This window comes from Oncorhynchus mykiss, chromosome 12 (genome assembly GCF_057628025.1).
Source record: "Oncorhynchus mykiss isolate SJ-2025 chromosome 12, ASM5762802v1, whole genome shotgun sequence".
NCBI classification, from domain to species: domain Eukaryota; kingdom Metazoa; phylum Chordata; class Actinopteri; order Salmoniformes; family Salmonidae; genus Oncorhynchus; species Oncorhynchus mykiss.
In genome coordinates, this window is record NC_143033.1 from 55,109,916 (window position 1) to 55,135,555 (window position 25,640).

The 25,640-nt window shown below is 40.3% G+C and overlaps 2 protein-coding genes across 6 annotated transcripts in view; both read right to left on the minus strand.

Annotated features, from left to right (window-relative positions):
- Positions 1-426: 426 nt before the first annotated feature.
- On the minus strand, positions 427-6,310 carry bnip1b (BCL2 interacting protein 1b). 2 transcript variants are annotated; one of them, NM_001165207.1, is given in 6 exon segments: positions 427-1,140; positions 5,105-5,223; positions 5,462-5,566; positions 5,662-5,753; positions 5,850-5,942; positions 6,183-6,276. In NM_001165207.1, coding segments are annotated over 6 exon segments (690 nt in total). In that variant the 5' UTR covers positions 6,267-6,276; the 3' UTR covers positions 427-943.
- A 10,962-nt stretch (positions 6,311-17,272) lies between these two features.
- Positions 17,273-25,640, minus strand: part of LOC110537781 (CREB3 regulatory factor) — a 29,920-nt gene continuing 21,552 nt past the window's right edge. For all 4 annotated transcript variants that reach the window (XM_021624162.3, XM_090192779.1, XM_021624166.3 and 1 more), the window contains exon 9: positions 17,273-25,404. In XM_021624162.3, the coding sequence (XP_021479837.3) occupies positions 25,286-25,404 (119 nt within the window). In that variant the 3' untranslated portion in view covers positions 17,273-25,285. The remainder of the gene's footprint in view (positions 25,405-25,640) is intronic.

Below are 25,640 nucleotides of genomic sequence, written 5' to 3' on the forward strand. Positions count from 1 at the left end.
ACTTGTTTATTCAGTCGTTTTTCAACTTCAATGTAAACTCAATTTCCTACACTAATGCAAAGAACTTACCAGAACAAGGTGGAGCAAGCAGAGCGAGACGGGTGAAAAGGACGGGACAGGCAGAGCAGGATTGCTATGTTTCCATAAATGGATGAATTGGTTAATTTACCATGTATGGTAAAGCCTCAACCCTTAGCTACCTCTTCAAAAAAAAAAAGTTAAATTGACCACATTTTGTTGTGACTAACAGCACCAGCGATAACTTTACAATATACTTAATTGAGCGAGGAGTTAAAGTGGAAAACCCGCACGCTCGGCTTCAATTGAGTCATAATTCAAAAATGTATTCTCAAATTACACACACGCCGTCTCCTTTGGTGCGTTTAGGCCATAATGTTCTCTATCCAAAAACCATTGGCAGACGTTACGTCCAAACTTTATTATACTGTTTCAGATGTACAGTAACCATTGTCATTTCCTCGTATGGACTAACACCAGGGTGTACATTTGAGGTATACTATACAGTAAAAATAAGGTAATGGAATAAAAAAGAATTCCTGCCAGTAAAGATACTCAACGAGATGTTGCATGCACGAAAGTGGATCAATTTCCGCAAGGCTAAACTTCTCTGTTTTGGGTCCTGTAGCTTCCATTTCGTAGCAGCGTGAAGCGCACCTGTGCACATGCTCAAGATACTCTGAGAGCAGTCCTTTCATCACGCTCATCTCAACATCTGCGGTGAGTTTACCATTAAAGGTCATTCCTCTGTGGTATAGATAATGCATGTCAGACAGGTTTGAAGATGCAAAATGGCCATGCACAAGGCTGTAGTAGGGCAAGAAAGACATTGAAAGGTTAGAAACGCAGCATGACTGCAGTGACATTACAGATGTCGTTTTGGGGAGTAATAAAGGACAAAACTGGCAATTGCTTACAATTTCCTCTAAATGAATGGGAACAGCCTTTTTTTCAAAATGTACAAGACAGTGGCTAAAAACAAAGCTACTGCTAGAAAGATGAGTAGTTTGTCAGTCAATTCTCGTCGATTATACTTCGAGATCAGTTTCCTTCCCAAATGTATGGTTCCTGTCATGGATTTGAACTCTTCATCTGTTTCCAGGACTGTTCTTGAAGATGTGGCTATATAGGAGGACAAGTACTGTATGAGTGAATGTGCATTTCTACAAAGCATGAATACTGTAAAATTTCAAAAATAGCTTGGGCGTTTATTTGCTGAAATCACTGAACAGGCGCTTATGAGCCAGGCGTCTATTTCCTTAACGGACACAGCTTTTGCTCATTTGCATAGTTAATTCCAGCATATTAATACATTTCCTGCAGTAATGTGTTTATTTATTTTTTTATTCATTCATCCACCTCTTCGGAGGACATCTTTATTTTTTTACAGCTTTTCTGCTACATACATTTTATATACAGCAATCACATAATACATAAACTCTTTAATCCCACCGCTTAGGCAGTCTCTGCCCATCAACATAGACCACCCTCGTTTGGTTTCCCTGTGCCATATATTTTCAAATTGTGCTGTGGTGTTCTACATTAATTTTGAACCTTTCTAATAGCATAGTATCCACAGGCTTTTTTTTTAGCTTCCCACAAGTTGGATGAATTTTGGCCCATTCCTCCTGACAGAGCTGAAGTAACGGAGCCTGTTTTTTTGGCCTCCTTGCTCGCACACGCTTTCTCAGTTCTGTCCACAAATGTTCTATAGGATTGAGGTCAGGGCTTTGTGATGGCCACTCCAATACCTTGACTTTGCTGTCCTTAAGCCATTTTGCCACAACTTTGGAAGTATGCTTGGGGTCTTGTCCATTTGGAAGATGCATTTGTGACCAAGCTTTAACTTATTGACTGATGTTTTGAGATGTTGCTTCAATATAGCCACAATTTTCCGACGTGCACCAGTCACTCCTGCAGCAAAGCACCCCCAAAACATGATGCTGCCACCCCCATGCTTCACGGTTGGGATGCTGTTCTTCGGCTTGCAAGCCTCCCCCTTTTCCCTCCAAACAGTTCTATTTTTGTTTCATCAGACCAGAGGACATTTCTCCAAAAAGTACGATCTTTGTCCCCATGTGCAGTTGCAAACCGTAGTCTGGCTTTTTTATGGCGGTTTTGAAGCAGTGGCTTCTTCCTTGCTGAGCGGCCTTTCAGGTTATGTGGATATAGGACTCGTTATACTGTGGATATAGATACTTTTGTACCTGTTTCCTCCAGCATCTTCACAATGTAATTTGCTGTTCTGGGATTGATTTGCACTTTTCGCACCAAAGTACGTTCATCTCTAGGAGACAGAATGTGTCTCTTTCCTGAACGGTATGTCGGCTGTGTGGTCCCATGGTGTTTAGACTTGCGTACTATTGTTTGTACAGATGAACGTGGTACCTTCAGGCGTTTGGAAATTGCTCCCAAGGATGAACCAGACTTGTGGAGGTCTAAAAAAAAAATGTCTGGGGTCTTGCCTGATTTTTTATTTTCCCACGATGTCAAGCAAAGAGGCACTGAGTTTGAAGGTAGGCCTTGAAATACATCCACAGGTACACCTCCAATTGACTCAAATGATGCCAATTAGCCTATCAGAAGCTTCTAAAGCCCCCCACCCCCAAGCTGTTTAAAGGCGCATTCAACTTAGCGTATGTAAACTTCTGACCCACTGGAATTGTGATACAGTGAATTATAAGTGAAATAATCTGTCTGTAAAAAATTGTTGGAAAAATTACTTGTATCATGCACAAAGTAGATGTCCAAACCGACTTGCCAAAACTATAGTTTGTTAACAAGAAATTTGTGGAGTGGTTGAAAAACTAGTTTTAATGACTCCAACCTAAGTGTATGTAAACTTCTGACTTCAACTGTACATGCATACACATAAACATTCATACATACATATACTTTTTTTAGAATATACCTTTATTATTCCTTGCAAACCCTCCCCCAATTGGAGTAAACTAATAAACAATAACACTTAGGCTTCTACCTTCAGTTTACACACATTTTACAATAGTTATATTTTGTTTGTTTTTAGTCCTTCCTCTATTTCTGATGTCCATCCAGTTTGATTTCTATTTGTAACTGTGCTACTTAACATTTCTGAACCTATATACATTTTACAGACCCCGTATGTTTTACATTGGTTATCTTGTTATTAGTCCCACCCTTCAGCTCCATTCAACCCCTCCCATCTATCTCTTAACACCATCCATTTTGGATTTATATTTACCATATATGTTTCAACTGTGCTGTGATGCTTCACAGAAGTACTAAACTTTTCTATTCTCATAGCTTCTCATTTTTTGCTGAAATAATAATTATATTATTGATTGATTGACTGACTGACTAGTTCTAGGCAAATGCTGTAATTCTTCAGCCATTCTTGGACCTGTGACCAAAAATGAGATACATATGGACAGTACCAAAATAAATAAATGATATAACAGTCTATTAATTTCAAAAATGTTGTATAATGATTTAAATTGAAAAATGTGAAGTTTTGAATCTGCCGTTGTTTTGCGTGTCAATTCATAAACCATGTGCCATGGAATAGGTACACCGAAAAACTCTTCCCAACTATTTTGCAATTTATATGGCACAGCTGTCAATGTTTTGGTCCTTAAATGAAATTGGTATATGGTTTTTATTTATCACAATTTTCTTGAACCATTTATGGTCTTTAATGCAGGGCCGACTGACAAGTTCCTTACTTTTTGGGTAGAGCAGACATTTCCATATGTCTGTGTTAGCTGCATGTGACCTAACTCCACCAGTCCTATTTATGATATAATTTACAACAAAATATATTTATTTATTTAATTTATCGAAAAATAAGTTATTTTTATCCATTAGTATGTTAGAGTTTAACCACAATATTTGTTCTGTTTTTTTCAGGTGGATTAAACTAAAATTGCAACCAACCTTTAAGGCTTGTTTAAAGAACTATATTTTGGAGATGATTCTGTTTTCAAACAACCGAAAGTGAGCAGTTGTAATCTGAATAAAGGGGAAAAGGCCATTCTTGAACATGGGGTGAGACATTCCTATCAATTTACTAGAGAACCATTTTGGATTTAAATATTACTTTTGTATGACTGATACCTTTTAGTGAGAGGTCTAATGCTTTAATAATTTCTGCCCCACAAATTCATATTCATGATATAAATTGGACCTTTTAATTTTGTCTGGCTTGCCATTCCAAATAAAATTGAACATTTTTTGTTCATATAATTTAAAAAGTTTAACCATAATATTTGTTCTATCTTTTCTGGAGGATGAAATTGTAACCAGCTTTGTACGGCTTGTTTAAGAAAGGGTGATACTTTAAACAAAGTTTCATTTTCAATTAGTCTGAAATTAAAAGTTGTAATCTGTATAAAGGCAAAAAGGCCTCTATGGAAAAAAAAAAAAAAATCCTGGACATAATTATTCTCCTCGACTGCATTTTCGGGCAATTCTTACTTCCGCCACTAGTGGGCGATCTGACGATTTCTGGGGGTCTGTTCACCTGAAGTTCTGTTTTTGTGCTTGCCACTTAGCTAGCAGTTTCTTACTGCCGATAAAAACAGATTAAATAATGGCAATGTAAAAAATCAAAGATTAAACCTCGGAAACAATTATTGTTAATTCATAGGTACCTCGTAAACAAGTAATTTAGAATTCATTTATTTGAAACCGGCGTTTATTAGCTGAAATGTGTGCCTTTGCCTGGTTAATTAAAAGGCACAGGCGACTAAGCGTTTAATTAAAGTTTTACAGTAATTTATCATAGCTTAATAAGAGTGGCTTGCATGAATTAGAATAGGTGCTGGAAATGCAAAGTGTTCTAGCCTAATGGACGAAGTCTGTAACTACCCAGGGACACTGAGGACATTATGCCAAAGGGACTAGGCTATGTGAATGTGTTCTCACTTTCCAGCCATTTTTGTATTGCATTATTTGTATTATAGTGTATTGATTGTGTATTTTGTATACTAACTTTAAAAAAAAATGTGAATGGACAAAGTTATCGTATCTTATATTTGTCTTCAAGCACTAACCACTGGCACCCATTTTGTGACTGTTCTCCCTTCCTGAATGAGTAGTCTCTTACCCAGAGTGCCGATGGTCTCCTCGCTCTGAGACACCGACTGGGCCATCATACGACTGATGCTCATCAAGCTCTCTGTGATGTCACCAGACGTCTGGACCAGACTCTCCTTAGTTGCTTTCCTGAGAACACACACGCACACAGAGAGGGGATGACACACTAGAACTAAATTCAATGCAATCTCAACTTTCTGTCCCTGTCACCCTGTTAGAGGGGGTATCTTTTAGCCTGTACATTAGGGTGTGTTGAAAATAGGGTTTTTCAGGCTGTGAAGAATAATGATTGTAGGAATAAGAAACTGGACATAGAGCATTAATAAAATAGCTAACAGCTGTGCCTGATGAGAAGAGCACTACTCACCGCTGTCTCACAGTAGAGTCTCCACCATTCAGAAGTTGATCTTTCTCAAGGTTGTCAATGGACAGTTTACATGCCAAGTTTGCCTTCCTCCAAGCTGTCTGGTTACTGTAGATAATAATATGAAAATATTCAGTCAGGGAATTCCAAAAGGTGTGAGGTCAATGGCATGTTAAATAGGAATCTGGATCCCAATCTCTCACCTCAGATTCTGTCTGCGATGACTCTCTGTCTCACTCAGGATGGCTTGTTTGTCTGTCTCTCTGTCTTGTTCCTTAGCCATTTGTTCCATATTCTGTGAATGTAATGTATAGTTCAGATGAGTTTTTCCTAGCTATCTAATCACAATAAATGCGATCTAAAATAAATTAGCATTGATTTACATAACTACCTGGATTCTCAGTCGCAGTTGATTTAATTTCTCTTTTACTTTGGAGTTGAAATCCATCAGCACACTTTGTGGCCCCGGACATTCTCTAATGTCCTAATCAAGAGAATATAGTTTTATGTAACTGTCCATTCAATGTAATACACAGTCGTGAAACAGGCTATATTGCATAGCTTGCTCTCCGCAATTAGCTAGTTAGCTAGCCAGCCAAATGAACTAGGCTAGATTAGACAGCTGGACAAATGTACACTATCTTGGCTCACAACCGCATATTGAAATGACACAAGGTAAACCTAATAAATAAAAATAAGTTAAAAGTTGTTAAGATGGGTGTACCTGAATGAGAGCTTTAATTTCGAGATCATATTTGATTATTTCTTGTCCACAAATACGGACGTGGACATCCTGGGAAGACGCCATTTCTGTTGTTGTTGTACGGCGAAACCACTAATCCAAAAAGCGCGCAATACTTGAAGCGCGTTGTTTTATGAAAACGTTGACCGTGTTCATTCACTATAAATCGGACAAAATAACTAATGGACACATCTAATAAATAATATATAGCATAATATAGTGCATAGCCTATATATGAAAAGGTGCTTATTTGAGTGATCACAAATAACGTTAGCAAACTAGACACCGATATTCTATTAAAATTGTTATTTTGGCCAGTGTTTTAGGTAGGGTACTCCCATGTAATTAGCTTTGGCGTCATCCTAAGCAAACTACTGACACTGTCGTTTCAACAAACGTTTTCATCAGCCTCGCGTGTCTTTATTAACATACTTGGCTCTCACAACAACAAATGATTGGCATGATACATATTTCCACTAATGTGTTACCCGACCTGCTAACACTGACAGTAATGCTGTGTTCAAAACAACTGGGAATTCAGAAAAATAGATCAAGATCATGACGTACAGTACCAGTCAAAAATTTGGACACACCTACTCATTCAATAGTTTTTCTTTATTTTTACTATTTTCGAGATTGTAGAATAATAGTGACGACATCAACACTATGAAATAACACATATGGAATCATGTAGTAACAGAAAAGTAACTAAACAAATCAGAATATACTTTTATATTTGAGATTATTAAAAGTAGCCACCCTTTGCCCTGATGTCAGCTTTGCACACTCTTGGCATTCTCTCAACCAGCTTCACCTGGAATGCTTTTCCAATAGTCTTGAAGATTATCCGTTCACCTACTCTGCATCTCACAAAGACATGGAGGTTGGAACCAAAAATCTCAAATTTGAAATGCATTCCAGGTGACTACCTCTTGAAGCTGGTTGAGAGAATGCTAAGAGTTTGCAAAGCTGTCAAGGCAAAGGGTGGCTACTTTTAATAATCTCAAATATAAAAGTATATTCTGATTTGTTTAGTTACTTTTCTGTTACTACTGTACATGATTCCATATGTGTTATTTCATAGTTTTGATGTCTTCACTATTATTCTACAATGTAGAAAATAGTCCAAATAAAGAAAAACCCTTGCTTGAGTAGGTGTGTCCAAACTTTTGACTGGTACTGTGAGTGATCTTCAAGTCGGAGCTCTAGAAAGAGTCCTGAGTTTGATTTCCGAGTTGGATGACCGTTCAAAAATATTTTTTCCATTTGGAGCTTGTTTTATTCCCGAGTTCCCAGTTTTGAAAGAAAGGAAGTCAGAGATTTCCCAGTTCCGAGTAGTTATGAATGTGCCATAAAGCTAGTAAAGCTGCTACATTATACACTGCTCAAAAAAATAAAGGGAACACTTAAACAACACAATGTAACTCCAATTCAATCACACTTCTGTGAAATCAAACTGTCCACTTAGGAAGCAACACTGATTGACAATACATTTCACATGCTGTTGTGCAAATGGAATAGACAACAGGTGGAAATTATAGGCAATTAGCAAGACACCCCCAATAAAGGAGTGGTTCTGCAGGTGGGGACCACCGACCACTTCTCAGTTCCTATGCTTCCTGGCTGATGTTTTGGTCACTTGAATGCTGGCGGTGCTTTCACTCTAGTGGTAGCATGAGACGGAGTCCACAACCAACACAAGTGGCTCAGGTAGTGCAGCTCATCCAGGATGGCACATCAATGCGAGCTGAGAAAAGAAGGTTTGCTGTGTCTGTCAGCGTAGTGTCCAGAGCATGGAGGCGCTACCAGGAGACAGGCCAATACATCAGGAGACGTGGAGGAGGCCGTAGGAGGGCAACAACCCAGCAGCAGGACCGCTACCTCCGCCTTTGTGCAATAAGGAGCACTGCCAGAGCCCTGCAAAATGACCTCCTGCAGGCCACAAATGTGCATGTGTCTGCTCAAAAGGTCAGAAACAGACTCCATGAGGGTGGTATGAGGGCCCGACGACCACAGGTGGGGGTTGTGCTTACAGCCCAACACCGTGCAGGACGTTTGGCATTTGCCAGAGAACACCAAGATTGGCAAATTCGCCACTGGTGCCCTGTGCTCTTCACAAATGAAAGCAGGCTCACACTGAGCACATGACAGACGTGACAGAGTCTGGAGACGCCGTGGAGAACGTTCTGCTGCCTGCAACATCCTCCAGCATGACCGGTTTGGCGGTGGGTCAGTCATGGTGTGGGGTGGCATTTCTTTGGGGGGCCGCACAGCCCTCCATGTGCTCGCCAGAGGTAGCCTGACTGCCATTAGGTACCGGGATGAGGTCCTCAGACCCCTTGTGAGACCATATGCTGGTGCGGTTGGCCCTGGGTTCTTCCTAATGCAAGACAATGCTAGACCTCATGTGGCTGGAGTGTGTCAGCAGTTCCTGCAAGAGGAAGGCATTGATGCTATGGACTGGCCCGCCCGTTCCCCAGACCTGAATCCAATTGAGCACATCTGGGACATCATGTCTCGCTCCATCCACCAACAGTCTGTGTTTCACCACAGACTGTCCAGGAGTTGGCGGATGCTTTAGTCCAGGTGGGAGGAGATCCCTCAGGAGACCATCCGCCTCCTCATCAGGAGCATGCCCAGGCGTTGTAGGGAGGTCATACAGGCACGTGGAGGCCACACACACTACTGAGCCTCATTTTGACTTGTTTTAAGGACATTACACCAAAGTTGGATCAGCCTGTAGTGTGGTTTTCCACTTTAATTTTGAGTGTGACTCCAAATCCAGACCTCCATGGGTTGATCAATTTGATTTCCATTGATCATTTTTGTGTGATTTTGTTGTCAGCACATTCAAGTATGTAATGAAAAAAGTATTCAATAAGAATATTTCATTCATTCAGATCTAGGATGTGTTATTTTAGTGTTCCCTTTATTTTTTTGAGCAGTGTACTTACGTCACTGTTTGTTAACCCTAAGCTTTTTCCTAGTTAGCTTGCTTCGCTAGTTTTAGATATGCTGCATAACTACTTCCAGTCTTTGCCTAAGCTTGAACGGTCTAGGTATTTAGAAAAGTTGATTCTTGTTCACTTGCCTATATGTCCTTTCAACTTGCCTGAGACCAGCTGTGCAGACAACCCTACCAAATGGCCCAAAGTAGCCTATGTCAATATCTACACCTACTTCAAATCAAATTGTATTAGTCACGTACACATATTAAGCTGATGTTATTGCAGGTCTAGCGAAATGATTGTGTTTCTAGCTACAACAATGCAGTGGTATCTAACAAGTCACAACAATACACACAAATCAAGGTAAAATAATAAAATGAAGAAATACATCAATATTAGGACGAGCAATGTCGGAGTGGCATTGACTATAATACAGTAGAATACAGTATATTCATGTGCAATTAGTTAAACAGTATGTAAACATTATTAAAGTGACCAGTGATTCCATGTCTATGTACATAGGGCAGCAGCTTCTAAGGTGCATGGATGAGTAACCAGGTGGTAGCCGGCTAGTGACAGTGACTAAATTCAGGGCAGGGTACTGGGTGGAGGCCGGATAGTGATGGCTATTTAAGAGTCTGATGGCCTTGAGATAAAAGCTGTTTTTCAGTCTCTCGGTCCCAGTACCCTGACCTGTACTGACCTCACCTTCTGGATGATAACGGGATGAACAGCCCTTGGCTCAGGTGGTTGATTTCCTTGATGATCTTTTTGGCCTTCCTGTGACATCGGAGCTGTAGGTGTCCTCGAGGAAAGGCAGTGTGCCAACGGTAATGCTTTGGGCAGACCGCACCACCATCTGGAGAGCCCTGCGGACGCAGGTGGTGCATTTGCCATACCAGGTGGTGATACAGCCCGACAGGATGCTCTCAATGGTGTATCTGTAAAAGTGTGTGAGGGTCTTAAGGGACCAAACCAAATTTCTTCAGCCTCCTGAGGTTGAAGAGGCGCTGTTGCACCTTCTTCACCACACTATGAGGGTGGAACATTTCAGATTATCAGTGATGTGTACACCGAGGAACATGAAACTTTTCACCTTCCCCAATGCAGTCCTGTCGATGTTGAGTTGAGTGTATTTTGTTTTTACAGGGACAGTGCACATTAATCAATGTTTCTGTAAAAGTGCTGGTTTTAGCCAGCCGGCTAATTTTCAACCGCAGTCTCTGGGCAGGTTCTTAAAAACAATTACAATATAGACAATCATTGAGAAGTGAGCACACGCAGAGCAACATAGGACAAGCAAGATGTAGCAAACAGACAGAGCAACATAGAACAAAAAGCAGCAAGACAAAATTCATAAAAGCAACAAAGTGTTTCCACACCTCACAAGCTACAGACAACAGACAACATGGAAAGTGGCAATACACAGCTAAGGATTATGTTCAGAAATCTGATTGACCTTTAGCCATGTCTTCATGCATTTTGTGAAAGTGTGATATGTGGTGCAGTTGTGTGTGTCTGATGGCAGTGTATTCCAGACATGGGAAGCTCTCACAGAGAAAGCGGATTTACTAAAGGTGCTTTTCCTTAAGGGAACTATACAGTCACCTCTCATGGCAGACCTTGTGGATCTGCTGCCATATGTTTGGGTTTTCTGTTTAACAAAAATACTGGGAGCCAGGCCATTTAGGATCTTGAATACAAGACATGCGTCGGTGTATTGCACACGATTTTACCAACTCTGGAGCTCATGCTTTCTGAGGATGTAACAATGATGATGGCTATTAGGCTTCCTATCAAGCACTTCGGGAGCCTGTTTGTAAACCGACTGAATAGGTTTTAATGTTGTACAGCAAGCTTGGGCCCAACTAGTCAAGCAGTATGTTAAGTGGGGGAGTATCATAAATTTGAAGTACAGTTTTGCTACCTCTGTAGTCAAACAATTTCGTATAAATCGGAAATGAGTTAGGTTGAATTTGGTTATTTGAATTACCTTTTTCACATGCTTTTTAAACGAGAGGTTGGAATCAAGTATGACGCCAATGTACTTAATATCAGATACCACCTGGTGCTTCTCCCCTGACACATAGACATCTGGCTCAGTAGCATCTGTTGCCCTCTTTGTGAAGAACATGCAAACAGTTTTTTTCACATTGAGATGCAAACACGAGTCACTGAGCCACTTTGTAACCTGGACCATTACAGTAGTGAGTTCTTGTGCAGCTTGTTGTTTGCTCTTTGCATGCACATATATCACTGTATCATATGCATACATTTTAACTTCAGACCCAGTACAGACAGAAGGCAGATCATTAATGTACAGGCTGAACAGGAGGGGCCCCAGTATTGACCCTTGGGGCACGCCCACATCATAGCTAAGAGTGGGCGACAGCTCATTACTTACTCTGACACACTGAGTTCTGCCTTCAAGGTATGATTTCTTCCATCTCAAGGCATCGGGGGAAAGTTGAACTTGGACATTTTTGTGATGAGAATCTCATGGTTAACAGTATTAAAAGCCTTCCTTAGGTCCAGAAACACAGCCCCAACAACACCCCCTTTGTCCATCTTGGACTTCACATTTTCCAGAAGAAAGCAGTTGGCTGTTTCTGTGGAGTGTTTCGCTCTGAAGCCAAGCTGCATGGAGTGTAATGTGAAGGGGCTGTTGTTGAGGTGGGCAATCAGCTGTTCTGCTACACATACTTTTCAACAACCTTTGACACCACAGGTGGGCCTGTAGTTTTTCACGTCAGCAGGGTTGCCTGATTTAAAGATGGCCGTTATTATGGCCGACTTCCATACCCTTGGAAACACCCCGAGACCAATAGATGTGTTGGTGACCTTAGTAATGGGGTCAATGAGTGACTCTTTGTAGTTTTTAAGAAAGGTAGAGTCCAGCCCAAACACATCTTTGGCTTTAGAGTTCTTTAGTGAGCTAATCACCTTGTTCACCTTTGACTCAGAAACCTCACTTATGATGAACCCTTATGAAGAAGACAGTTTGAGCGTCTGAGCTGAGCTACCACTGAGCCCAAGAAACCAGTGGAGGGGTTCTGTGTCAGTACCCTGACAGTCAATAAAGTAGGAATTGAAGGCTAGTGCTATTTCGACTGCATCCTGTGTAAGATTGTTATTCACCATGATTTCTAGTCTTTTTGCAGTGTTACTATGGTCTTTCCCTGGTAACTCTTTTTTTTTTTTTGAATTTTTACCCCTTTTTCTCCCCAATTTCATAGTATCCAATTGTTGTAGTAGCTACTATCTTGTCTCATCGCTACAACTCCCGCACGGGCTCGGGAGAGACGAAGGTTGAAAGTCATGCGTCCTCCGATACACAACCAACCAAGCCGCTGCTTCTTTAACACAGCGCACATCCAACCCGGAAGCCAGCCGCACCAATGCGCCGGAGGAAACACCGTGCACCTGGCCACCTTGGCTAGCGTACACTGCGCCCAGCCCGCCACAGGAGTCGCTGGTGCGCGATGAGACAAGGACACCCCTACCGACCAAGCCCTCCCTAACCCGGGCGACGCTAGGCCAATTGTGTGTCGCCCCACGGAACTCCCGGTCGCGGCCGGTTACGACAGAGCCTGGGCGCGAACCCAGGACTCTGATGGCACAGCTGGCGCTGCAGTACCCCTGTTAACTCTTTTTAGATTCCCCAGATCAATTTAGAATTTCCCTTCACCAATTATGTTAATAAAAAAGTTTGCCTTGGCCAGTCTGATTTTTTTCATCACCTTATTTCTCACTGTCTCGTCAGTGTTGGCAATTAGGCCTACTACTGTTGTGTCATCTGCAAACTTGATGATTGAGTTGCAAGCGCGCGTGGCTTCACAGTTATTGGATAACAGGGAGTACAGGAGGGGTCTGAGCACGCACCCTGGGGGGCCCCTATGGGGCCCCTGTGTTGAGGATGAGCGTAGTGGAGGTGTTGCATCCTACCTTCACCACCTGGGGCGGCCCGTCAGGAAGACCAGGACCCAGTTGCACAGGGTGGGGTTCAGACCCAGGTACCCTAGCTTAATGATGAGCTTGGAGGGTACTACAGTGTTGAAGGCTGAGCTATAGTCAATGAACAGCCTTCTTACACTACTGTTCAAAAGTTTGGGGTCACTTAGAAATGTCCTTGTTTTTGAAAGAAAAACACACTTTTTGTCCATTAAAATAACATAAAATTGATCAGGAATACAGTTTACACATTGTTAATGTTGTAAATGACTATTGTAGCTGGATTTTTTTTTAATGGAATATCTACATAGGCGTACGGAGGCCCATTATCAGCAACTATCACTATCACTGTTAGCCTTTTAATATGATCTACTTGGATTAGCTAATTGATCATTAGAAAACCCTTTTGCAATTATGTTAGCACAGTTAAACTGTTGTTCTGATTAAAGAAGCAATAAAACTGTCCTTTAGACTAGTTGAGTATCTGGAGCGTCATCATTTGTGGGTTCGATTTACAGGCTCAAAATGGCCAGAAACAAAGCCTTTCTTCTGAAACTCGTCAGTCTATTCTTGTTCTGAGAAATTAAGGCTATTCCATGCGAGAAATTGCCAAGGAACTGATGATCTCGTACAACGCTATGTAATACTCCCTTCACAGAACAGCGCAAACAGGCTCTAACCAGAATAGAAAGAGGAGTGGGAGGCCCCAGTGCACAACTGAGCAAGAGGACAAGTACATTAGTGTCTACTTTGAGAAACCGACACCTCACAAGTTCTCAACTGGCAGCTTCATTAAATAGTACCCACAAAACACCAGTCTCAACGACTGGTGTTTTTTGTTAAAGAAGCAATAAAACTGACCTTTAGACTAGTTGAGTATGTGGCCAATATCAACAGTGAAGAGGCGACTCCGGGATGCTGGCCTTCTAGGCAGAGTTGCAAAGAAAAATACATATTTCAGACTGGCCAGATACTCAACAAGTCTAAAGGTCAGTTTTATTGCTTCTTTAACAACAACATCATAACTGCCATCGATAAGAGACATTACTGTGCAGCCGTATTGATCGACCTGGCCAAGGCTTTCGACTCTGTCAATCACCACATTCCTATCGGCAGACTCAACAGCCTTGGTTTCTCAAATGACTGCCTCGCCTGTTTCACCAACTACTTCTCTGATGGAGTTCAGTGTGTCAAATCGGAGGGCCTGTTGTCTGGACCTCTGGCAGTCTCTATGGGGTGCCACAGGGTTCAACTCTTGAGCCGACTCTCTTCTCTGTATACATCAATGATGTCGCTCTTGCTGCTGGTGATTCTCTGATCCACCTCTGCGCAGACGACACCATTCTGTAAACCTCTGGCCCTTCTTTTGACACTGTGTTAACTAATCTCCAAACGAGCTTCAATGCCACACAACTCTCCATCCGTGGCCTTCAACTGCTCTTAAATGCAAGTAAAACTAAATGTATGCTCTTCAACCGATCGCTGCCCACACCTACCTGCCCGTCCAGTATCACTATTCTGGACGGTTCTGACTTAGAATATGTGGACAATTACAAATACCTAGGTGTCTGGTTAGACTGTAAACTCTCCTTCCAGACTGACATTAAGCATCTCCAATCCAAAACTAAATCTAGAATTGGCTTCCTATTTCGCAACAAAGCATCCTTCACTCATGCTGCCAAACATACCCTCGTAGAACTGACCATCCTACCGATCCTTGACTTCAGCGATGTCATTTACAAAATAACCTCCAACACTCTACTCAACAAACTGGATGCAGTCTATCACAGTGCCACCCGTTTTGTCACCAAAGCCCCATATACTACCCACCACTACGACCTGTACACTCTCGTTGGCTGGCCCTCGCTTCATATTCATGGCCAAAGCCACTGGCTCCAGGTCATCTACAAGTCTCTGCTAGGTAAAGCCCCGCCTTATCTCAGCTCACTGGTCACCATAGCAGCACCCACCCGTTGCACGCGCTCCAGCAGGTATATCTCATTGGTCACCCCCAAAGCCAATTCTTCCTTTGGCCGCCTTTCCTTCCAGTTCTCTGCAGCCAATGACTGGAAAGAACAGCCAAAATCACTGAAGCTGGAGACTCATATCTCCCTCACTAGCTTTAAGCACCAGCTGTCAGAGCAGCTCACAGATCACTGCACCTGTACATAGCCCATCTATAAATAGCCCATCCAACTACCTCATCCCCATACTATATTTATTTATTTAGCTCCTATGCACCCCAGTATCTCTACTTGCACATTCGTCTTCTGCACATCTACCATTCCAGTGTTTAATTGCTATATTGTAATTACTTCTCCACCATGGCCAATTTTTTTGCCTTACCTCCCTTATCCTAACTCATTTGCACATACTGTATTTAGACTTTTTCCACTGTGTTTGTTTATTCCTTGTGTAACTCTGTTGTTGTGTGTCAAACTACTTTGCTTTATCTTGGCCAGGTCGCAGTTGCAAATGAGAACTTGTTCTCAACTAGCCTACCTGGTTCAATAAAGGTGAAATAAAAATAAATAAATAAAAGTGTTAGCTAGCCACTTACAGTGAATTAAGTGCTTGAAATGTATCGAGTAACCGGTACCCACAGATTTCCATCAATGGCGGCCTATAGCCTGAAACCATGAGAGGTTCGTCTAACCTGGGCAGTTGATGAAACTTGATTTGGTGGTCTTTTCTTCAAACAAAATGGTACGCAACAGCTTCTCTGCATTTTATCTATAAAAGCAGGGTTAGTTAGCTAACGTTCGCGATCTGAAGAAAGTAATTTGGGATCGGCTTGTTGGCTGACGTAGCTACATTCCATGCGACAGTCTCTGTTCATGCTAACATTTTTACATTTAGAATCAGTGTTTTTAGGTATGATGTAATTTGTCATTTATGACATGGAAATGTTAAAAATGACTAACTAAGCATATCCAAAATGTTTATAGACTAAAAGTAAGAGTACAGCCGTTGCCTGGTTGAGTGAAGTAGGCAATTTAACATGGGAGTAAGGGGAGTGCCCCACGTTTGTACCCTACTCGGGGCCGTGGTCACGTTAAGCCACGCCTCATCGTGTATCTATGTAATTCCATGAAATAAGAAATTCATTGAAAATTTAGAGTTGTAGCAAGTTGACCACAAATCACGTCTAATACAATTACCTAAGTCAGTGGTTCCCAAGCTGTGAGGCGCGCCCCCTAGGAAACTAAGTCCGGCTTCAAACGTACTCTTGAAAGTTTAATAGTAGAATGCACAAGGTGCAATTGGGTAGTGCATCATCAGTTCCTCTTGTCATGTTAGTCATTGTATACATTAGAGCCATTTATAACTTGTCAGACATGTCCAGATCAACTAGCCCACAACAGCTAACTTTTTTTTTTTAAATGTAGGTTTTTGTCACTCTTATCAAATGAATACACATTAGACATGGAAAAATGTAAAGAATTGCAAGAAAAGTAGCTTTAAAACTGCAACATTTTCTTTCCACCCACCCCAGCAAGATCTGAGATGATACTGGCATTCATCCAAGACAAGAAATATGGAAAATAAATATACAGGAGGCGACATAACAGTTCTGTTAAAGGAAAGGAAATGTGAATCACAATGCAAAGTGAAGCTGCCAGGCTATTTGAACTAATTTGTCAGTACAGTAGGTCAGTCAGCCCACAGAAGTAGAATGTGATTATATTTCTATGATTCGGCCTCTAACATCAATGCTTATGCAATAACATCTTATGGCAGATGTCTGGACTGAATTTCAACTATGCAAGACATACTGTAGGTCATGAATATGCGTCAGTGTCAATCATACGATTAAACTAATAGCCTACACAAATAAAACAATTGAAGCAAATTGTGGTTTCTAAAAGTTTTTAAAATTATTTTTATATTAAAATCAATAGTATATTTAGACTATTATGGTTACAAGCAAAACTGGGTTGTGGCTAGATGGAATACAGCTACAGACCAAAAGTGACATGTTCGAGTCGCAATGGGGACAACTGTAGCATTTTCGCTAACCCTTACCGAATTCTCCTTACCTGCTACGTAACGTCACTTCTGTCCATAGCTGTACTCTAAAATAAACCGCAAAACTGTGGTACAAACTCTGAGCAGAGTTGGTACCTGTGAGAAAAATGATTTTTTTAAAAGAGGCACAATTACACAAGCAGACCCATTTTCCAATCAATTTTATTGTTTTTAAACTAGGCAAGTCAGTTAAAAACATTCTTATTTACAATGACGGCCTCCTGGGGATCACTGCCTTGTTCAGGGGCAGAACAGATTTTTTTACCTTGTCAGCTCTGCGATTCGATCCAGCAACCTTTCGGTTACTAGGCTACCCTGCCAGTTCACAACTGAACTTAGCCAAAATCACATCTGTACATTTTCAAGGCTTATTATCCATAACAGTTCTCCAACTATTTGTGCCTCCAAAAAAAATAAAAAAATAAGAGTACGACAAAAGTATAAACCCAGCACAACATTTAAACCATATATGACAACGGTCAAGATAATGTATTTGAACTACAAATATACATTGCTAATAGGATCAAGTTACTGTTAGTTTCAGCAAGATATACTTCTGCAGATTTTCTTATGAATCTTACCAAGAGATCTATTACAGAGAATTTAGCAATGACATACAGCCTTCCTACTGTGACAAATATTCTACACTTGGGGAGTACACACACTACTACATGCTAAATTATCAATTTAAATACCATACAACATCAGAAGCATTACATCAAGGGCAGGAATTGTGTCGTTTTTAGAAGGGTTTTAAATAGAACTCATTGAGAGTTGTAAGGATTTTCAAAAATAATTTGGAGTTAACCTTACAAAAACCACAAATAAATGTTAGGTACATTTCCCTCTCACTCCATGCATTTGGCAAGTTTGGAAGGAAATGTATATCATTGCAGTGTGAATATGATGTGTTTATGGTGTTTGGAAAGAGGGTTATACCCATTTTCTCAGCGGCATTGGTAATCATTGAATTGGTCTGCATGCGTCACATGCAGGAGTACATACCTCAACACTTCAGTGCAGGGATGAGAGATCTCTGCCCAGCAGCCCTAGCGACTCTAACCAATCTCTATGCCTTTCCTGAAGTAAAAATAATCCTATTAAAAAGCACCACCACCGGCCAATCCACTTCAATCAAATTCAAACATGGTCGTCGGTGACCATTACTGAGGACAAGGCCTTATTGGCACTGATACCTCAGTGGCTAGTGCAGGTCTTAAAGCAAATCAGTCACTGTCCAGAGAAGTTCTCTGGGAACTGGTAAAGAGTTGCAACGCTCCCAAGCAGCGTGCAAACATGGCAACAGGAGCCGAGAGGCAGCTCTCGAGTGAGCTCAAGTACGTCTGAGATTCAGCACCATGGCTGGTGAGTTGTGACAACCTATCAGCTGTTTGCATTGTTTGTTTAAAACTCACTCTCCAATTAGTGCTCCCTTCAACCTTCGGTGATATAAAAGGGAACTGTGCGGTGGCACCACTTTGGAGAAATCAAGGAAACTGATTATGTGCAGAGGCCCACCACTTCAAGATTATCAATCGCTTTAAGTGTTATACAGGGGTTGCCATGTTTAAAACCTTGCCTACCTTGGTCTCTAGTGAAAAATATTTATGCAGTTTCCTGGAGCTCCATGGTTAATATAGATCTAAAGTTGAACAATGCAAACCTCGGTGTGTCATTAAGAGTTATTTCAAACCGCATTTGTTCATTGAAGAACGGCTGCTAAAGGCCACCTGCTTGTATGCGCCACTGCTCCAGGTAAAGTGCAACCCAGCCGTTTGTGGAACAGTATAAAATTATGAACAAAGAGGCACAATTATCTTGATCATTTGTGGAGGGGACACAATAGGTTAGAAAAGGTTGGACATCGTCTTTGCAAAGCAGATCTACCGGTTCTATATAAAAAAATAAAATTGTTGGTGGACACTCTGGGTCTGCTAAATGTATTTCAGCAAGAATGTATAGCTCGCAGCAGTATCATGAATATCTAAAATAATTTCTGTAGGTAAAGTAATTTCTTTAGGTTAAAAGTAAATATAATAAAATAAATGGTATGGCAAGTCGGAAAGTACAAAAGGCACAAAAAAAAAAAAAAAAGAATCTACAAATTCAAACATGTGCAACAACTTACAGATTTAAAGCATAAATACCAAAGAAATAATAAAAGGTTCACAGATATTAGGACTACAAAGTTCCTTCGACTCATGATTGCAGCACTCTTTGGATAGTCTCTCTCACCCAGTGTTACACTAGGATATTTTGGAGTATGAACACATCCGTATATTGAATTGAATCCCTCGAAGGAAGACTACATTCAACTTATAAGAAAACTGTCTGAGGCAAAGCAGCAACAATTTTCATAAGTACATGAGATCACCACTCTACACTGTTAAAACACCAGACAGAGTAAATGTCAGAATTCTTAGCATCGTGGGCAGAAAGATAGTAAATCTTGTATCCATACAAAACTTCCAAGACTTTGAAGGGTGTAGATCAAGTTTGGATTATTTTATTTTTTTGTAAGGCACCTGGTTTAGCAGGCATTGTATTAAAAATAATGTTTGACATTTTGTAAAACCAAGTGCAATGTGGGTATGCTTCTGTTTGTACTATTTGTTGTCATAACAGTGGGTAAGCAACGGAAAATAGTTTGGTCTAAATATATTGATCAACATCCAAAACAAAATCTCTTTGCGCTCATTCTTTTATGTTGAAATATCTCCAATAAAGTCCTTGAGACATACAAAATCCTTAAACTCAGGGTGAAGATGCACCCATTGCTAGTAAATTAGTAAATGTTTTACCAATAAACAAATACATTAGATGAGTGAGATTTTCATGCACGATGCTCATTCCCTATGAAATATTCGCTGCATGTATTTATCAAACAATATATTACACAAAAATGGTTATACTACATATAAAGCATAGAACCTTGGAGTATGAGGATTTCTACAAGCAATAGGGGAAGTTGCGCAAGTTATGACATAAAATGAGGCTTTTCAAAATGCTTCTGCAATGCTTAAGCATTGAAGAAAAATTCAAATACAGCCCACGACAATTTGCTATAAAAAAAAAAGTGTTGAATTTCTATAGACACTGTGGGTGTAGGGGGAAAAGGTATATGTAATGGCAGAATGCATTTTACAGGGTCCTTTAAAATGACAGATTAAAACAAAAACACAAAAGCATTCCACTGGTTAGATAAGATGGAAAGAAGAACATGTCAATTTAGCAGTGTTCGACGAGACGGGACCTTTCTCCGTTACACACGCCTGGCTCCTCCATTTCAGAGGGAATACCTCCACTCAACCCCCCCCCCCCCCCCACCTGCCTTTCACCACTAGGAACAACTCCATGGGGTTATGGAGACAGAGTAAATGTCTTTGTAGAACGTCAAATAAAATGCTCTGCTCAGACACGAGACAGCTGAAAACTAAAGAAACACCGTCTTACGAGTAAGACCTGCATAGTGCACCATTTTAAGAACATTGTCATCACACACTACAAACACCACTACATACAGAAAGCAAGCCAAAATCATATCAGGAATTTAACAACAAAAAAAAAAGGAGAAAAAAAAAAGGGGACAAGACACGCTTGCCGCCTCCTCTCTAGTCCACTGTAGCCATTTGGAACAAATCGAGTACGGTCACTTTCGCATTGTGATCTAACTGTTGGGTAACGCTGCCATTAGACATCTATAGACTTAGCAGAAGGTCTAAGACTATAGTATAAGGTTGACTCAAATGTGATCCTTTGTTAGCAAATAAAAAGGTCTATGTAATGTATCATAAACAATAATATTTTTCATACATTAAACATTTAGGAATTACCAACCATAGATGACCAGCAGCATGGTAAAACCCAGGTTGGATCAAAACTATAAAGCAAAATGATTTCCCTTTTGAAAAATACATTTTTGTATGTTTACACATGTTAAGAGTATAAAGAAATGCAAATCTAGGAAAAATATTTCTACTTACAAGTCCATTGGCCGTTGACTATTCTTATCCATCGCACCATTTTGTTTTACACTGACTCTCCATTAACGCACACAATATTATTGAACTGCAGAAATAAATCGCAACAATTTGGATTACATAAATATATTTTCCTTTGATTGAATATTTTGTTACATATATTTCTGATAGAATGGTCGTTACCCTGATTCGCAGCAGAAAAGACCATAATGGATTCAATTATCAGACGAGAGTAGCACATAATTACACTATCTATTAGCTTAATATCTGTTTATTTATGTTTGATGTCAATAGAGCAGAAGGAATATTTACTGGCTTTGAATGACAACCACTTCCTTGACTGTTAAAATGCCACAGAGTCTCCTGGCTAGAATGTAAAGTTGCACAGCTTGCGCCCATCATGTTAAATGTGAAAACCTGCGTGGAAACACACCTGACGCTAGAATCAGCTACTCACAGCACTCTTTCTAGATAAGATGTTTTACTAGCATCTTACATAACATCAATTCCCCTAGCTCAACCTCACTTGCCATCAATGATCCCAATGGAGAGGCCATTGTTGAGTTGAGCATATATCACCAGGTTGGAGTTCTTGGTTGTAGACTGTACAATAGTGGCTGATATCGGTTTCCACAGCAACACTGCCGTGCAATTGAACCAACTATTGGCCATCTTACGTGAATGGATGGGTGTTTGAAAAGGCAAAAAGTATCCGGATTACATTTCCACCACAAATTACTTGCCATACAGTACATTGATAGTTTTCCTTCTGAGGCACTCACAAAAGGACATGGGCCTTTGTGAGTACCTCAGTCTCCCCCTCCCCATTAAGTTACAAGTACAAATTACTAAAAAAATTATAACAATATAACTCTGGCAAATTCCCAGAAGAAATGCGTCTACACTGTACATCAACCTGAAGAAAAACCCAAAGCAGAATTTGTTTTTCCATAGGAAATCTCTACTGAAGGCAAATTAATTCATGACGTTAGACTCAGTCATTCAAAACATAGGGGCCTTATAACCAAAATGTTGATTGCCCTCTTAAGACCTCCCCAACACACTGTCCTGATCAGGTTACAGAAGTCAAGCACACACTGCAGCATTCAAACAAGGTCGGTTTAGCAGCAAATGGAAGGAATTTTTTTTAACTTTGTTTGTATTTTCCTTTTTTTCTTTTAACAAAGTGCTTTCTTTTTCCATACACGTAATATATAATATACAAATATAATATTTAGAAGATACATTTCAGCTTAATCTATTTACAAAATGAAACACTACAAAAACAAACCATGGATGGTATATAGAGAATCTTGACTACACTAACAAAGTAGAATAAGATATTTTATTAGAAACATAAAGTATCATTCTAGTTTCAGAGAAAGTATATTTTCTCCCCTTCTAATTAAAATCATGAGTTAATCAGTCTATGGCGTGCAGTGTGGGAGACCTGCTTTGCAGAACAATAACATTGTCCCTCTACAGCAAACGAAAGGCATGTTCAGATAATGTAAGAACTCAAATAAGATGCTCACTGGATAAAATAACATATTCAATTAAAACATGCCTTTTTTTCAGCATAGGGACAATGGTACTGTTCCGCAGGGAGGGTTTGCAGCTGTGCCAATTTGATTAAATGTAGCCTTAAATCACCACATTCTCTTGGAATTAGAAAACCTAGTCCTTCAAATTGAGAAGATCGACAAGTTGCAGCAGCAAAGAGAGATGCTCGAGCTAAAAGCATTCTCTCTAAAAGCTGCGCGTCTCATTTCGTCTGGGCTGAGATCGTAACAGGTTAAGACTACAATTGCAAGTACTCAATTGAGAATCCTCATCCATACATTTTCTACCAATCTTCCCCATGACAGTGCAATGGAGCAGCTTTGTGTCAAGAACTGAGGCTGAGGGCACAAAGAAACCATAACGATATCCATGATATTCAACCACTTACATTCAGTACGCCTAAAAAACTCTACCGTCTTCACAAAAAACAGAGGAACCCTTCCTTATCTTATGCAGAGTCACACTCCAGAAATATATCTCTCTCAAATGAAATACCTGCACACCAACAGAAAAAGGTCGAGGCAAATATTACAAAAATATTTTCTTTGTCACCCCCTCTCCAAAGTTTCTCTGAATGTGAGGATAGACCTTAGAAATGTGTCATGCTTATTAAAACGTATCAATTTGAAAAAGTGGCAATTCATAATAGATAGATATACGTGTACTGTATGCATGAATGGACAGTACTGTAAATACACAACATAAATCACGTCATGTCAATGATGTATGTGTATCCATCTCACCTACATAAATGATACAAGTTATATACCTTTTGGTTATTTGTGATTGACGTTTTGACAGGCAAAATAAAATAAAAAAAAATCATCCAAATTGCGCTCCATCCCTTTTCTACTTTGTGCCAAAGCACAATAAAAAGAGCTGGGAGTAGTAACTTCAGGAATCTATCAAAATGTTTCCAAGTAATCTACTTGAGAAGCCAACTGACAGAGCAAGCCTTTTAGAAAATGTTAATGAATGCTTCTTTCAGGACATAATTGGACCCAAGCGAATTTCACAGTTCAATGAAAATCCCTGACCCTACCACATTTCCTACATTCAATACAGTGTCAGGTAAGCTGTGCAAAACCTTACTTTATCTGGCTAGTCACCGTTTTTGTTGCATGTGTCTTTGGTACAAAAAAAAACGAATCAAAATATAGTGTGCAAATATTTAGAAATTCTAGACGAATTTTTTTTTTTTTTAAACCCTCCCATTCCCAAAGTCCAAGTACCGATAACCAAAGTAAATGTTTGTCAGAGCCATCTTATAATACAATGCACAGACTCTGTGGCATATATCTACATGTTCCATGTTCATATGTACATTCAGAATAATTTTAAAGAGCAGAAATACATTACAAACCCACACCGTGACGTTCCCTGCACCATGTTCTGCTCTCCCTCATTGTAAAATGGTCCACTACCCTTCAACCTCTGGGAGTTTTTGTAATCATCTCACTTTAAATACAAGGCACAATGAATAGTACTCTGATCAAATACAAATACGAACACCCCAAACTAAGGAATTCTGAACTTTTAGCGCTCTCATCCCTACTTCGCAAGAAGCCAATGGCATTTTCATTTGAAGACACATCAAACAAAGTGTATATAGAAAGAGAAAATTGATTGTTGTAATCACGTCATCTAGCTTATAGTCGAGACGACTTAGGATCTTAGCCTTCTGCTCAAGTCCATTTGAAATATCTTCTCAACTGCAGAAACACAGGAACAGAAACAATCAGGCTAAATCGCAAACCAACCTTCCTCACTGCATTCATGTCCTAAATGTGTAACCCCCAAACATTTACTTTTTTTTTTAAAAGAATCATTCCCTCAAAATATACTATTTATTTTCTTAATATTAGTAGTATTTCAGGTGCTTCTGTGTTTTTGTTGCCTTATGATGTGGTTTGCAGGTTGACATGTATAGGGTTACATTTTCTCCTCCTATGTAAATACCGTGGTACAAGAATGGGAAAACAGACAACTGGCATCAATAGGTATTAGGGTGTTCCTAACAGTATACACTATGGAATACACAGTGGCTGTTCTTCACTGGGAACACAGTTCAGTAAGGTGGCATAATAACAAGGCAGCTGATTAAAAGGACATGGGCTTGACAGGTGAATATTTATATTGAATATCTCCTGTCGGCTCACTCTAAATAGAACTGCATCCTGTGTTGGCGTTCCCACTCTGGTACGCAGACATGAAACGGGTCGTTTGAACGCTACAGGAAATGGCTACAGCAAGAACTGATGATCATTCTGTTTTGCTTCACTTCTCAACATAAAACATTTCAGGAGTTATCGTTTCATATATTGGCTTTGAATTCGCAAACACTGTGGCTCGTGAAGGTCACTAGCCACTTGCAACAAATGGCAAGTAACAGACTACTAAGTGCAGAGATAGCTACTAGTTTCATTTCTGTACATGCGCATTGTGTGAATACATACATGTGAAGCTATGGTATATGTATGTCTTCCCACTCAGCATTGGGAATGCGTTTCCGGATGGAATGGACATGCAGAGGGTGTGCCCGTTACAGTGTGGGACAAGAATGGTGCGGGATGGCTTGGAGTGTGCCATCACCAGGCTTCTCTACAGGGCCTGTCTACACTCTAGATGTGGGTACACGCAGCCCGACCAGACCTCCGGTGGGATCCCCCTTGCCAGTGTTCTCCAGGATCTGGTTCACAAAGTCTGAAGTCTCCCCGGCAACTGGGGACTTCACTGCAGAAAGAAACGTTTATAGTGTGCTGGTTATTTAGCTGCTTTTAACAGCCATTGTTAAAACTGTGTTTGGGCTCAAAACTCTCTGCAATCTTGATCAAATGCTGACTCCCCAAAATATACTCAATAGGCTCAGGTTAGCTAAGGACGAGAGAGTGTCTGCCTCATTTCATGGCCATTTCCTGAAGACAACCTACTGCACACTATATTTCTGTTGCTACTTACGAAATACAAAT